The following is a 15,362-nucleotide window of genomic DNA, read 5'->3' on the forward strand; positions in this document are numbered from 1 at the left end:
TACACCATAAGACGATGCGTCACAAGTTAAAATAATGGGAAGTTTTTCATCTAAACGGGCTAAAATTACATTTTTTTCAGTAAATCTTTAGCCGCTTTATAAGCTTTTTTCATAAATTGTTTGACCAATGTCAAACCACATCATTCCGAAGTAATTAGTGTTACGGAGAAAAAACTTCGGATCTTCCTTTTAGAAAAGAAAAGTAAAGCAACAGAAATTCAGAATTCTTAAAAACGATTACAACTCGGTTTTATTTCTAGGGCTGGGTGCTTCATGAATTACTTTTACTTTAGTGAAACTTGGGTTGAATTACATTTTTATCAACTCGGAACCCCACTAAAGAGATTTCAGAAATTGCGAACTGACATTTTTCTCACCACATCAGAACACCGGAATCTTGCATTCGTTTTACAACCATTCTTACATTATAGTCTTCAATATCTTTTCCCTTAGTGAAAATGTTATCAAAGTATGACAAAACACTATCAATTTGATGATAACATTTCTTCCATCTGTTTCTGTTTCCAGAAAACAGTGACAGGAATGCCGCACGGAAAGCCTTTTGCCTTAACCCTTTATGCGTATTTAAAGTTATTGATTTTGACGAATTTTCATCTACCGGAAGCTGAAAATAAACTTCAATAAGATTTAATTTCGAAAAAATTCTACCACCCATCATGCTCGTTAAAATTTCATTTACTGTAGGCATAGTTTAGGTTTTTATTTCATTTACCGTAGCGTCGGGGGAAATTTTCCCAAACTTCGTACGTACCAAGTAATTTTCCTGTAAGTAATTTTTACCAAGTAATTTTTTTTAAGATTACTACTTTTTTAAACCCTAATACACCCAACAGCTATTTTTTAATTTAAAAACCATAAAAAGATCGAAAATTTTCAATAGTTTATATATAATTTAATGAAATAATTGTATGATAATCACTTTTATGCAAAGACTATTTCAAAAACCAGTTAGAGTTTTTTTTAAAGGTTGTTAAGTTGTCGAACTCAATGAAACAAAATTTAAGAACAGTGAAACAATTTTTCAATGAAACATAATTTAAATAATATATATTTTTTATTATAATCGTAGTTAGCAGCTATTTTAGCTTATGCACAATATATTTTTTATTGTTATGTTTATTTATGAACACTTTATACTACTGTGTCAAAAGTGTCTTAGTATCATTTTAGTTTACTAGGTGGCTCCACTCACCAACTCTCGGGATTGCTTTTCGATAATTTCTGTTTTTTTATTATTCTTAAAAGTCAATATCGTTTTTTTTTTTTTTTTTTATATATATATATATATTTTTTTGAACGATAATTTGCTTACAAAATATAATAGATATAGTTTTGTGGAAAAATATTTTGTGAATATGTTAAGCCCAACAAAATGAACGAATATTTGTATTTACAGAAACATTCAACTGTACTTGAAAAAACAAATACTTAACAGTTCAGATTAGAAACGGTTTTTATCATTCTTGAGACTTTCTCATTTTTAAAAATTTCAATAGAAATGTTAAGATTTATTTCCGGTAACATCTGTAGCGTATCTACCACTACAAAATTACAACTACAATTCACTAGTATATAAGACATGTTAACTCGACTCTATGTCGGGGTACCTTTTCATAGATGACGGTTGACATGGTCGATTGCTCCTCTCCCCACATAGGTGACCTTCGGACGTGATGTGAACACGCCTACCTTGGCAAAAACGCCCACTTTGATCTGGATACGCCTACATCGGCAGTAACGCCTACTTCGTTGGATGGTCCACATTGAACAGTTGACTTGCTACTTGTGACTGCAACATTATCCACCTTCTCGCGCTGTTGCTACTCAGTCTCGAGCATACAACGTCGGCCTGCATACACTCGACTGCTAAAGGCAACACAGGAGCGACTACGACAGTGAAGTTAATACACCTCTCACATTCAGCACTCAAAAAAAAATACGGTGATCTTAATACAGCTCTCCCGGCTTCGCACAAAACAGCAATGAATCAACTAGTGGCATCCATTCATCGAATTCTATCATAGCTATAATTCTGGTGGGGGAGTACTGTAGCGTATCTACCACTACAAAATTACAACTACAATTCACTAGTATATAAGACATGTTAACTCGACTCTATGTCGGGGTACCTTTTCATAGATGAAGGTTGACATGGTCTGTAACTACTCTCCCCACACATCTAACGTCTCACCCACTTATTTTTTTTTATTTACTTACTTTTTTGTTGAGTGAGCTTATAATTGAAAATCAGGAGAGAGATAAGTAAGCTTTTTTTCAATAATAAGCAAACAGACACTTTTTTCAAAAAAAAAAAAAGTTTAAAAAAAGTCGTGAGAAAACTCTTAACATTGAAATAACTTTAAAACAAACAGAAATTTTTTTAAATAAAAATCTCATTGAATTCAAAATTTAAAATAAACCTTTATGCATGTCAAATTACAACTCTGTATTTGTGTCCGATTCAACAAATTCAAATTTAACAGTTGATATTTCTGGAACTAAGAGCCGAATTCTTTTCTCTTTTTTATTGCATTGTACTCCTTGGACATTTTTTATGCATCTTCGTAATTTTAATTTTCAAAGTCTTACAGTTTTCGCTCAGTAAAGCTAAATGCAACGCAAATTTAAAAAATCATGATAAAAACACTTAAAACAAATTGAAATTCTTTTTTTAAAAAAATTCCCGTGGATTGCAAAGCGACGTTTGGGGTTTTTTGCTAGAAATATAGCTGTTTATAAATCTTGTATTCATTGTAAATAAAAATAATACTAATTATATATATATATATATATATATATATATATATATATATATATATATATATATAAAATTATACTAATTAGAGAGAGTTTTGTTTCATTGCAACAAACAACGTTAGCATGTTTTGAGCTCGAAGTGTATATTCTGATTCGCTTCAAGCATAAATATTTACGTAAATTTTGAGAGATCTTTTTAATATCCCTACAATTATTACCGTTAAAATCTATTTCATACGTAATATCATTTTTTACAAACTAATTTAAATATAACGTAAATTTTTTTCTCATGTTTCATTAGAATGTGTTCTAAACTATTTCATTTTTTTATCAAACAACTTTTGAAAATTTTAAAGACCAAATTGCAGAGAAAAAAAATGCATTTCTGCTAAACTTGCAAGGTATTCTTCAAACAGATTTTAAAACGCTAGTAGGAATTTCTTCTTCTCCCGTCTAAACATCCTTCATAACTTTCAAGGGACCATTGGGTAATCTTGCATACACTAGTTGATATAGTGAAACACCAGTGATACTATATGGCACTTGTCGGTAGGCGAACATCAAATGTTGGAGATGTAGGTCCCTATCCCTGCCATTTTCTTGAAAGTTCTTATCTAACATGTCTTTTAGAGTCCTGTTCCAGCCAGTGCCGTAACTTCACCCTTCGGGGCCCTGGGGCTCAAATTTTTGCCGGGGCCCTTTGTAAAACTTTGTGTACTCCATCTCTAAACGTCATTTTAGCTACTTATGTATCATGTTGATTAATATATTCATGAAAATAAGTCACTTGTTCACATAGAAATGGGATTACAAAATATTGCAAGTTGTAAATTTAACACTAGAGTGTAAAATGTTATATTTAAAAAAATTAATTTTTAATTACAAAACACAAATAAGACATCTAAAAATAATTACAAAACACATACTAAATACAGATTTTAAATGTATTTAATGGTTCTAGGTAGATAGATTTATACACTTAAGTTTGTTGATTATACATCAGTTTGCATTAAAATAAATGTCTAGAATAAAGATTTCATATTTAAAATTTTAGATTAGTTTCAGTTTTTGAAAAATATTTAAAGTAAATTGTAAAATAGATTTCATAGTAATAAATTTTTTTAAAAAAGGTGTAAAGAAAAACAAAATTTATAAAATAAAAATAGTCATAAAATTTATATTTATAATTATTAGTACAAAATATAAATCCATCCATAATTTGAAACACAGTCCACTAAATTTGCTAATCCATTATCAATTAATAAAAATTATATAATAAATTATAGCAATTTTAAAATTACTGAACATAAATCTTTCTAAAGATTTCTGAAATCTGAAATAAAAAATTTCAAAACTTAAAATTTATTTCTCCTGGCCTTTGTTGCCGCAAATTCATCAATTATATCGCTGAAATCAATATTTCGTGTTTTTTCGTTTTCAATAGACAGTAGAGCAAGTCCATTCAATCGATCCTGTCCCATCGAACTTCTTAAATAATTTTTTATAAGTTTCAATTTTGAGAAAGTATAACAACAAGTATAATCTCTACACACTGTCACGAAGTGCATAATACATCCTTAATCCATTACAGTGATTTTTGTTAGTAACTGACAATTTTAATGTTTTTTTTTCCTTTCTTATTTCAAATTTTATTGTCGTAATCTAAATGTAAATACTCAAAGTCATTAACTTCTTTGTTAATTTCTTAATTCAGTGAGATCTTCATACAAAAATTTCTTTCAATTTTAGTTCAAATGGGCGAACAATTAATTATCTCATACTCATTTTATAGGTAAGCAATTACATTTAAAAGAGATGTTTAACAACTATTTATATTTTAGACTTTCTTTTCCTCCTACACCAGTCGTTTATCATCATATAGGTCAGTCATTTTAGATATAAAATAAAGTTTCAGAACTTCCAAGTGTAAAAGACATTTTTTTTCAAGTGTTACATTAGAATACTAGGAATAAGCGTAACAAGAAATTTTTATGATATAGTATAGTATAGTTACGTTAGAATTATCTTTCAAATGTTAAAGGGTAGGATATATTAATTTTAAGACATTATTAAAATGAGGAAAAGAAAGAAGAAACAAAATATCTCGATTTGACCAAGATTTCTTACATTTTGAGAAACGAACAAACTGTGTTCTTAGAAAAATATTCTGAGTTTGTATTTTAACGTTTTGTCTGCATATTAAGACATTTTTACGTTTTTCCGCTTTTTACATATTCTTGTCATCTAATTTATTGTATCAAAGATTTTAAACATATGACTACTAGGAAATAAAATTTTTATAATTTATTTTTGGTTGTTTCAATAACGTATCATGAATTTCTATCATCTTTAATTAATAAGTTAAAAGACTTTTTCATTACATAATTTAAGTTCACATGCATTCCTTCATACATAACAAGCTAGATAGTTTTAAATTGCTTTTAAATCACTTGTCATTTTGACGATTATTTATTGATATATTTATGCAAAATTGCTTGATAACATTTGTTTTATCGAATTAAAAAATAAACTTTTGTGATGTAATGCAAATTAATTTACATTTCAAATGTTTCAAGAAAAGCTTGTAGATATTTCTAGAAGTAAGTAGTAGTTCACGTAAGGAAAGATTTTCGATCAAAGTTTTGATACATAATTAAATGAAATGTAATTCAGGTTGATAGGATAAATAGTTTTGAAGTTATAATGGTCTTCTTCATAATAAGTGCATTTCAAAGACAGTACTTTAGTCTTTTTGTCTTATTTGGTTCAGTGATTTAAAATACAGACGAAATACTACCTCATTTGTCTGTATAGCATAGCAATGTAAGATAAATAAGTTCAAGTAAAAATTGTACTTGTTGTACAGGGTCCTAAAAATATAGTAATATTTTGAGCAGAATTCATCCATGAATATTTTGCCTATCGAAACTTCTGAACAGACAAAATGGCAAATAAATATATGTATTTATGATGTCATGTAATTATACATGATAAAAAAATTATGACAAAAAACTAATATTTTTTAATATTCCAAAAAGTTTTTTTCTTTTTTTTTCCAAAACAAAAAATAAGAAGAAAGCCTTTTTAATGGTTTGTAATGACAATGAATTTTATCTGATTTGGATTTCTATATTGAAAAATACAATAGCTTTGAAAATACTTCAACGAATATCTTAAACATTGGTTGCAGTGAAAATGATATTCACAATGGAAAAAATAATAATAATAAGTCTCAAAACTAGAATCTTAAGTGTAATGTTTTACACATCTTGTTCCAATATTGAAAACGGAAAATAAAGTAATTCATTGATAAACAGAAATGTTCACACATTTTAAAGAAATGATTAAATGTAATTCTGATGATCGGATAAATTCCTTTCCTACATCAGCAATATTTATAGTTTCAGTATTAAAATTTTCAAAAATGTATACTATAAACTAAGAAAAATAATGCATGAAAAAAGTTCTCAGAAAGTTATCACAAGATAATTACTTTGATGATCCTATAACAGTTTTATTTAAAAAACACTATATTAAGTGCGCTCAACACTACCTCCTTCCTCAAATGTTATGGAAACAAATTGTGCCATTTTTGAAAATATGATTTTTTTTTCTAATTAAAGCAGTTTTTAATAATAATATTTTAGTTAAGCGTTTATATCAAATAAAATTTCTTCGTTATTTTAATATTTAAAGTATAAGTTAAGGATATTTTTTTGTGTTAGAATAAAAGTTACTTTTGTTTATATAAATTAGCGTTGTAGAAACAACAGAGATAGTCAAATAAATAGGACAGAATAAATGTGCAATGGGTTTGGTGTTTTATCTCCGCTCAATATAATGTGGTTATCATATAAGATAAGAATGAAATAGTAAATTTAAAAGAAAATAATTGCATTCTCAACCCAATCGTGATATTTCCGTGTTGTTTGAATTAACATATTTTCTTTTTTTCTCTCTCTTAAGTATATAAAACTACAACATGTACCATTTTAGTCAGTGAAAGCAAGGAATTTGAAATTAATTTTAATGCAATGTAGATAATGCTGATCTTAAAGAATCGACAAAAGTCTCTCATAAAAGTAGAAAGATTTATCGAAACAACATAATAAGAAATTTTCTTCGAAGAATTTCTTTTTATTGATTGAAAAACAATAGTTTATTTAAACCAAAATACTTTAAATGATGACATATTTTCAGTTATTCTCAACGAAACAATGTTTATAGCGTTTTATTAAATTAAATGTGATTTTTTAATTAAATTAAATATGATTTTTTTTAAAACAAAATCAAGTTTGCTTTTCAATTTTTAATAAAAACAAAATTGTTAAAAAGCATAAAAAATCGAATTTCCTATTTTAAAAATTTAATGGTCTTAATTTTAAAGATATAAAATAAAAACAAAATGTACTACATAAAAGCAATTTGACATAGTTTATTTGCAATAAAAAAGCAATTCCAACAGTACATTAATACGCAGTTTTGAATGTATTAAATAATTTAATGTAAACAATTGCTTACCTCCTTAGAAATCAATTTCCTTTTCGTTTTGTTGTAATCCAAAGTAATGACATTTATATTTAAAAAAAAGTTGCAAATAATTTTAATTAGTATCAATTAAAGTTACATTTTAATTTGAAAGATTGAGCAAAATAAAAGTTCACAAAAAATCTATATTTGAATAAAAAAATAGTTAATTTAAATAAAGCAATTAAAGGAGCTAAAAAGTTCAACAGGGAGTGATTCCCGCGTTTCTTTCAGAAAAAATATGTCAACAAAAGTAATCCCCTTCGATCCCTTAAAATCTTGCATTTGTTTTCCTAGAACATCTAGATAATTGCTTGTTTAAGACAACTGTGACTAACCGACAAATGCATGGTTCTGGAAATATATGATATTTTAGGACAAAAAGCCTAGGGTCGTAAAACCCAGGGCAATTTAAAGAAGTCAAAGGAAGGACATTTTCCCATGGTGTAAAAGGAGATGGCTATATTTTGAGGGGTCAGATAACTGTCTCGGTTGGTGATCTGAAGGTGTTGAGAGTCAAGGAATGCTTTAAAATATATGTCAGTGAAAGATGCATTTTATTACACCAGGGAAGGGGAAAAGAGAGGCAATTATTTTAGTTTCCTAAACACTTGTTTTATTTTTTTATGCTGAGCTCTTCTTTTGGTTAAATTTAAATTTTAAAATTTTTTCTTAATAAATTAGAAATTGTCATATGTAGAAGAAAATTCAAACAAAACAGACGTATTTGTCTCGGTTGGGGAGGGGGGAGTTTTATTTTATTTTTTTTATTTGAAAAATAGCGTCAAAAGGTGGAAAAAATAGTAGTTTCTTTTTCTGAAATTGCTAATTCTATTTTATAAGCAAAAATTACTTTATTGTAGTGAATGTCAATGTTTCAGAAGGAATGACGCTCATTAATTAAATTTACGAGGAAAATAAAGATTGCTACTTGAAAAATAGCTTAAAAGTAGAAAAAAATGAGTTAAATACTAATTTTACTTTATTTTCGTGAATGTCTGAATTACAGAAGAAGCAAAGTACTTTCTTAGCTCCCTCGTTTTAATTTAAGAGGAAAATAAAATTTTCTACTTGGAAAATATCTTTAAATTTGCTTTTCCTTTAAAAAAAATGTAAGCAGATTTCTCTTTTTTTATTTGGAGGAAAATTAAGTTTTCTATTTGGAAAATAACTTAAATGTTGAAAAAAAAAGCTTTTTTCTCTTTCTGAATTTACTAATTCTACTAGAACTTACTTTTGAGAATGTCTGGCAGTCGGGGCACCACCCCGGGGCCCCGGGGTGGTGCCCCGACTGCCCCGGCGTAGTTACGGCCCTGGTTCCAGCGTTCCACGGCTCCCAAGATGTCCTGGAGTATCAAACTTTAGAGACATTCCCAAAGTATTTACAAACGATTCTGTTAACTCAGCAGTAAAATTTGTCCCTTGATTTGAACAAATGGTTTCTGGAAACCCTGTTTGGGTAAATATTTTCATTCGAACTTCACTCGTTGTTTTTGCTTTAATGTTTTTGACAAGAATTGCAATGGCAAATTTTGAGCAAAAATGAAAGGCATAAATAAGATAGGAGTGACCTCTTTTGGATTTTAGCACCAGAGGTTCAATGCAATCGACACTCCATAAGTTTCAAGGGGTTTTCAAGACGAACAATAGCCTGCATAGGTACTCGATCTCAATATATTGCAGTTCGCTTTCTGTGACATTTTTTACAGCTATTGCAATAGCTTTCTACATCAGTTTTTACTGTAGGTGAACGAAACAGATTTTTTAATTCTCTGTTTTTCTTCTTTTCCCCTAGATGACCTGATAAAGAGATATCATGGTTTAATCATACTGCCATTGCTTGGTAATTATTCTTTTAAAATTACATTTCCAATTAATATAAAAATTTTAAACTAATATAACAGTTAGCTGATCGTTAAGTTCTGAATCCTTTAACTGTATCTCTTTTACTGTAATTTGTAGTAGCATATAAACGCTATTTACATCAGGAAATACTAATCGTTAAACTGTTAATTCGTTAAACTGTTAATAAGTTTAGGCACCGATTCAAATAAGATCTTAAAATGTAGCATGACAAGGTAATATAATAGAATGCTTATGGTCCCGCAGTGGACTGATCGTTAAAACATGGTTCCCAGCAGATCACCAAAGTCTACGGTCACTGGCTACTGTCAGTGTGCGGTATTAGTCCTCGTTAAACTGTTCTACCGTAAAGTGCTCGGCTTCGCGTGCAAGTCGTCGGGCTACCGAAAATGGGTGCAATCCCCTCTGCAGAGGATCAAAATTGTGATTGCATGTCTTCGGAACATTCTCAGAGATGTTTCCCAGACTGCCGCCAATAGCCCATTGTGCAGCTCTAGTGCGACGTAAATAAACTATAACAGCAACAAGAATGCTTATGCAAGTATTTAATAACTTCAGATAAGAACTGCTCATGCATGCGCCAATGACAATAGCGTGAGCTCTTTTCAACGCACATGCGAATGTTTAAAAACTACGTGTATGAAGCCATTCGCACTTCATGGAAAAATTTCATGTTTGTGAATTTGGTAAAGCGAATAAGAACCTGATTAATAAAACGTATTTTCCTAGTAAACTTTTTCCTATTAAGTTCGTGCTCAAATTTCCAATCTCGCGTACGTAATTTTCTCGCATCCTAAAAGAGCATTCCAACTACATGCGATTGCCGCTCCTTTGACCGATGTTGAGAGAAATAGTGCACCTAATTGGTAAGCGTTCCGCATGAAAATATACTTCAAAAATCCGATTCTTATGTTCCCTCAACGGTGAAAGGAACTATGTGAACTGCAGACATTGAGATTGGCCCTTTGAGCTGCTCATAAATGCTGCTGATGATAAAGGCATCTTACTGAATGAAGTTCACGCACTTCCGTACACCACAGAAAGAAATGAAAATCCTGATTTATGAGCGTCTCTTAAGAAAAAGTTTTTAGCAATCAGGATCTCATTCTATCTCAGAAGTGCAGTTACCGCATTTGGGGAGATTGGCCCTCATGCAATAAATTACTACTTAAACAGCATTCTCGTTGCATGTGATTCACATATGTAACCCACGTCAATGCGAGTAATGAATAAGCGAACTTCGTCTTACACAGTTTCTAAATACTCAGACGTCATCTAAGGCAATCGGATGCAGTGTGAAGTTTCACTGCATTCAATCTAACGTAATTGCAATTCGCGCATGTACGTATATTTTACTTTAAGCAGCATTCACACTGCTAACAATTCGCATATGCGATAGCACGCAAATGTTATTGATGCAATTCTGAATTCGCGTACGCTTTTTTGAACATATAGCGAGAATGATCCTTCAATAAAAGAATTTTATTTTTTGTCTTTTCCTAACTGATCTTAACTGTTGCAAAATTAAGCAGACAGAAACGTTGTTAATCAAATAAGCAACGAAGATAAAACATAAACAAACATTAATGTGAATTGAAATCACCGATTGTTCTAAGAAACTCGCCCACAGAGAATTGTTGACTTGAAATGGGCAAGATTGGACTTCAATTCAAAGCCGTATTAGAAAACGTAACCGATCTTCAAGCTTTTGGTGAAGATTTTCGCTGGTATTTGAAACTGAAATGTCTTAACTGTGGGGAAGAGCCGGAAAAGTGGCAGTATGTAGCTCTTACTGAAAAATTCCCGTTAAAAGGAGGTCGTGGAGAAGCCAATTTTGTGAGTAAATGTAAACTTTGTGCACGGGAAAATTCAGTTGAAATTCTACTGGATACAATTAAGAAGTACACAATTGATGATTCCGAATCATTTAAAACTATAGTTGTTTTTGATTGTCGAGGATTAGAGCCTACAGATTTCTCTCCAAGAGTTGGTTTTCAAGCGATTGGAGAAAATTCCAATGCATTATTTGATGACATTAATTTAGAAGAGAAAGAATGGGTTGATTATGATGAAAAAGCAAATCTCTCTGTATCCATTGCTGAGGTGGAACATAAATTTGTAAAAGTGTAAGCGAATCTAAGTGCCATGTTATAAAAATTCAAAATAAATCGCTCAAGCAATATATTGTTTGTTGTTTATTTTTCCTACATTCTTTGAAATTGCAAGTTTCTTAATATTTTAAGTTAATATTTAAAAGTTAGCGTACTTTAAAGAGAAAAGATTAAGATACTTTAAAGAAAAGAGAGAATACTTTTATTTTCTTAGAGATAAAGAATATATCCCTAAAAACATACACATATTATTGTCTAAAAGGGGATACTTTTGTATACTTATAACTAGTATCATCGCTACGGCAGCTATCATCGCTTCTAGTATCATCGCTTTGAGTTTTGAAAGGGCTCTCAATTAACCCCGTAAAAAATTATCAAATTGTGTAATAATATGTAATCTGAATTTGATCCTCAACAATTTTTAAATTACCCTGTTATACTATTTTATGTGTGTATTTCAAAAAATAATTTTCTCTCATTATCAAAATAAGAGAAAATTTGTAGCTTATGAAAAATTTATTAAAGACATGTTTAAAAACAATCACTGTGCACAATTTTTTTCTAAAAAAGAAATGGTTATTGATAAACAGATTGAAATCTTTTTTTATAATTTAAACTGAAAATTATAAGAAAATAAAAATCTAAAGATGCCCTTTTTTTTAAAAAAAAAATCTATTTAAAAATTATTTTAAAATCACTTAAAAATGTCATTATTATACCTCCCTCAAAAAAAAAAGAGAAACTTATAGAAAATTAACCAGTTGGTAGAAAATAATTCTGGCAAAATAAATATTTGTAATAGTAATCCTAATTAAACCTATAAATGCAGATAATTTTATCAGTCTAAAATTATTACTTAAATGGTGAATTATTATTCTTTTTATTGGAAAATAAATAAAAAGGCAGTGTTTTTAAATGATGTTGGCTTTTTTTGGTAGTATTATTTATATGGATAGGATGCAGCCAAGAGGTCGCTTCAAAAGGCTGGCAGGGCAGGCAGCCTTCTGAAATCGCTTTGGAAGATCACTGTCTTTAATTCAACAAAATTTTAATGTTATAATTTGGCTACTAAGATATTTAGCTTGCTAAGAATTATTGGAGTTATCTTTAAGTATATTTTTATATTTTGTTATTTACAGTTAAATATTATAGATGCATATCTTGTGCTGATACATTTACTGAGATTTTTAAATTTTGCGGAAATTTAAATCTCTTTTTTAAAATTAAGCTTTTTAAAAATGTATGTTTACGCAAAAAGAAAATTGAATCTGTAGGAGAAAATATATTTTATGCAGTCAATTGAAAAAATTATTAGTAAACTCTTAATATTTATTTTTCTAATGCATATCTTTTTAATTTAGATATTGGAAGGGTAAAATTATTTAAAATTTTGAAAAACCAAAAAAAAAAAAGAAATTGATTCATTGAAAGTAATAAAACTTAACTCAAAAAATTTTGAAAGCTTAAACTTAATTTTTCTTAAACTTTTTTTTTTCTTACTTATACTCTGTTACTGTTCATTATTTATAAGACACTGAATGTATATATATATATATATATATATATATATATATATATATATATATATATATATATATATATATATATATATATATATATATATATATATATATATATGAATATATATATATATATATATATATATATATATATATATATATATATATATATATATATATATATATATGAATATATATATATATATATATAAAAACAATATATATATATATATATATATATATTGTTTTTTATGCATCTTAGAGATATTTAAAAATGCTTAATATTTTTGCTGTTTCTTGAATAAAATAATTTTATTATCACGGAATATTATGCGTTTGCAGATATTTTAAGATTGCGTGAGAGGATAATTTATTTATTTTATTTTGTTCCTGTTTATAGTTAGTTTAGCGTCATTTTTTCTATTATCATTTTATATTTTATTGATATGAAAGTGGCTTAAAAACTAAAAAAAAGACATAAATTAAAAAAGGTGTGTAATATAAAGTAATTTTTTATATTATAGTGTTATGATATTACCTTATAACTCAGCAATTTATGATTAACTAATAAATATTTTCAAAGTGTATTTGTTAAATATTATTATTCAAAGAAAATTGATATGAAAACTTCATCCTTAGGCTCTACTCTGAGGTTATATTATAGTATCAGATAAAGTTCGCCTCATCTCTGTTTGCCGTGTAGATAGATATTTCTTGATGTATGACACAATTTCTACATTTCTGTTAGAATAAACTTGCACAAATATTATCTCAAAGGATTTGAAAGAGGATATTAAATAAACTCTTTGAAGGTTAAGTAATAAAATTGTACTGGATCAAAAGATTACGAAAAAAATAAAATGTTAAAGGTTTCCCAAATAAAATGGCATTAGTTTTATTGCTTTGGATAATAATTCAAATTTGATTATATGCTATATTGTCATGTATTGTTGTAAGAAGAGAGTCTGCTAGGCTAGGTACATTGCAAATGTTTTTAAAAAAATTATAAAATATTTTAAGCCTTCCATCTTTGTCTATGAGGAAAAGTATGTTGAAAAAGCTTAAGATTTTATTCTTCCAAATTTTTTTTTTTTTTTGTTGAACAAACATATTAACATCTAAGATAATACTTCCTTTTAGCAGAAGGGAAGGGAAAGCCATGATAGTTGGACTAAACCTTATTAATTATAATGAAGGATGCATGAAACTAGAAAAATTATAACTTAAAAAATTTCTTTGTCTGAACCAAAGCCAGCTATTTTCTCTCTGATTAAAAATGTTTTTATAATAGAAATTCTGCTGTAAGTATAAAATATTATCAACTGAATACCCAATTTTCATATAATTACAGTAATACCCTGTTCTATGAATGTTTATGTTTTATGAAGGAAAAATAAAACAGTTAAAATTAATTATATTTTTGGCATTCATACAATCACGTGTGAAACATTGAGGTTCATAACCAAATTAACAGACCCTTACTGAAGTAATACAGGAATTTAAACAATCTGTCTCAATTACATTTTCATTCACAAATTAGAGCCTTTAGGTCTATTTCAAGTTTTTCTTCATGGTTAAAAGGTTAATTTTGTAAGTCTTTTAACCATATCAAAACACTAAAATTTAAATAACAGAGATGATTTGTAGAATATTAATCATGCATTTCGAGCTTCCCTAAAATAGCAATAAAAAACCCTTTTCAATAACTTTATTATTATAAATTATTCCCTCAAATCAATCTTACAATTCTCATTAGGAAACTTAAATTTAATTTTTCTTAAATCAGGTGTATCTCATAGAATTTTTTTTAAAATTATAATACAAAACTGAAAGAATTAAAACATTATGCTGCAATACTTTTTTTAATTTATTTTTATATTCTAGTTTTATGAATCGTGTTTTTCTTATGCTTTAACATAAAATAATAAATTTCCTTTTATACTTTGAGGTTAACATACTATTACTCATGCATAATTTTTTTATTGACCACTTTTTTATATATATTTTCTTGCTAAAAGTTTAAATATGTACTTAATATGCTTCTTAAAACCAAATAACTTTTGGAAATTGATTTTGAAAAATTTAGATGAGTGCACTTGAACGCATTTTATTAAAATTGGGCATGAGTTTTGAAATATTTTAATGTTTCTTGGTTACATCTTCTCGAGAAAGCTTCTGTATGTGTGCTTTTGCACTTGTTGCATTTACAGTGTTCTCTTGGGTATCCGTAAGTGGATTATTTATTTGTGCCTTTTGCTTAAATTAAAAATTGGGGCGAAAGATGGGATATGATTATAAAATCGATTAGATAAGTGTTAAATTTATATGAGCATAAAACTTTTCAAAAATCTTTTCCAGGGGCGTAGCGAGTGGTTTGCTATGTGTATCATAATAAGTAAGTACGAAAAGAAAGAAAAAAACACGAAGAAAATTAAGAAAAACTCTAAGTTTTATTTACTGCGCATAAGCTGCAAGTAAATAGAACTCATAAAATAAGTTCAAAATATAGAGAAAACATGAAAAAAATAACAGAACAATGAAAAAAGTGGGGAAAAGAAAAATA

The 15,362-nt window shown here is 28.2% G+C and overlaps 1 protein-coding gene across 1 annotated transcript; it reads left to right on the forward strand.

Annotated features, from left to right (window-relative positions):
* Positions 1–10,692: 10,692 nt before the first annotated feature.
* LOC107446686 (CXXC motif containing zinc binding protein) lies at positions 10,693–11,350 on the forward strand. Its single transcript, XM_016061398.4, has one exon. The coding sequence runs from the start codon at positions 10,816–10,818 to the stop codon at positions 11,296–11,298; it is 483 nt and encodes a 160-aa protein (XP_015916884.1). The 5' UTR covers positions 10,693–10,815; the 3' UTR covers positions 11,299–11,350.
* Positions 11,351–15,362: the final 4,012 nt, after the last annotated feature.

This window comes from Parasteatoda tepidariorum, chromosome 7 (assembly GCF_982258835.1).
Source record: "Parasteatoda tepidariorum strain Cologne lab strain chromosome 7, Ptep-v5.0, whole genome shotgun sequence".
Taxonomy (NCBI): domain Eukaryota; kingdom Metazoa; phylum Arthropoda; class Arachnida; order Araneae; family Theridiidae; genus Parasteatoda; species Parasteatoda tepidariorum.

Coding starts and splice junctions, on each gene's coding strand:
- LOC107446686 (XM_016061398.4), top strand. CDS start 10,816: ATGGGCAAGATTGGACTTCAATTCAAAGCCGTATTAGAAAACGTAACC.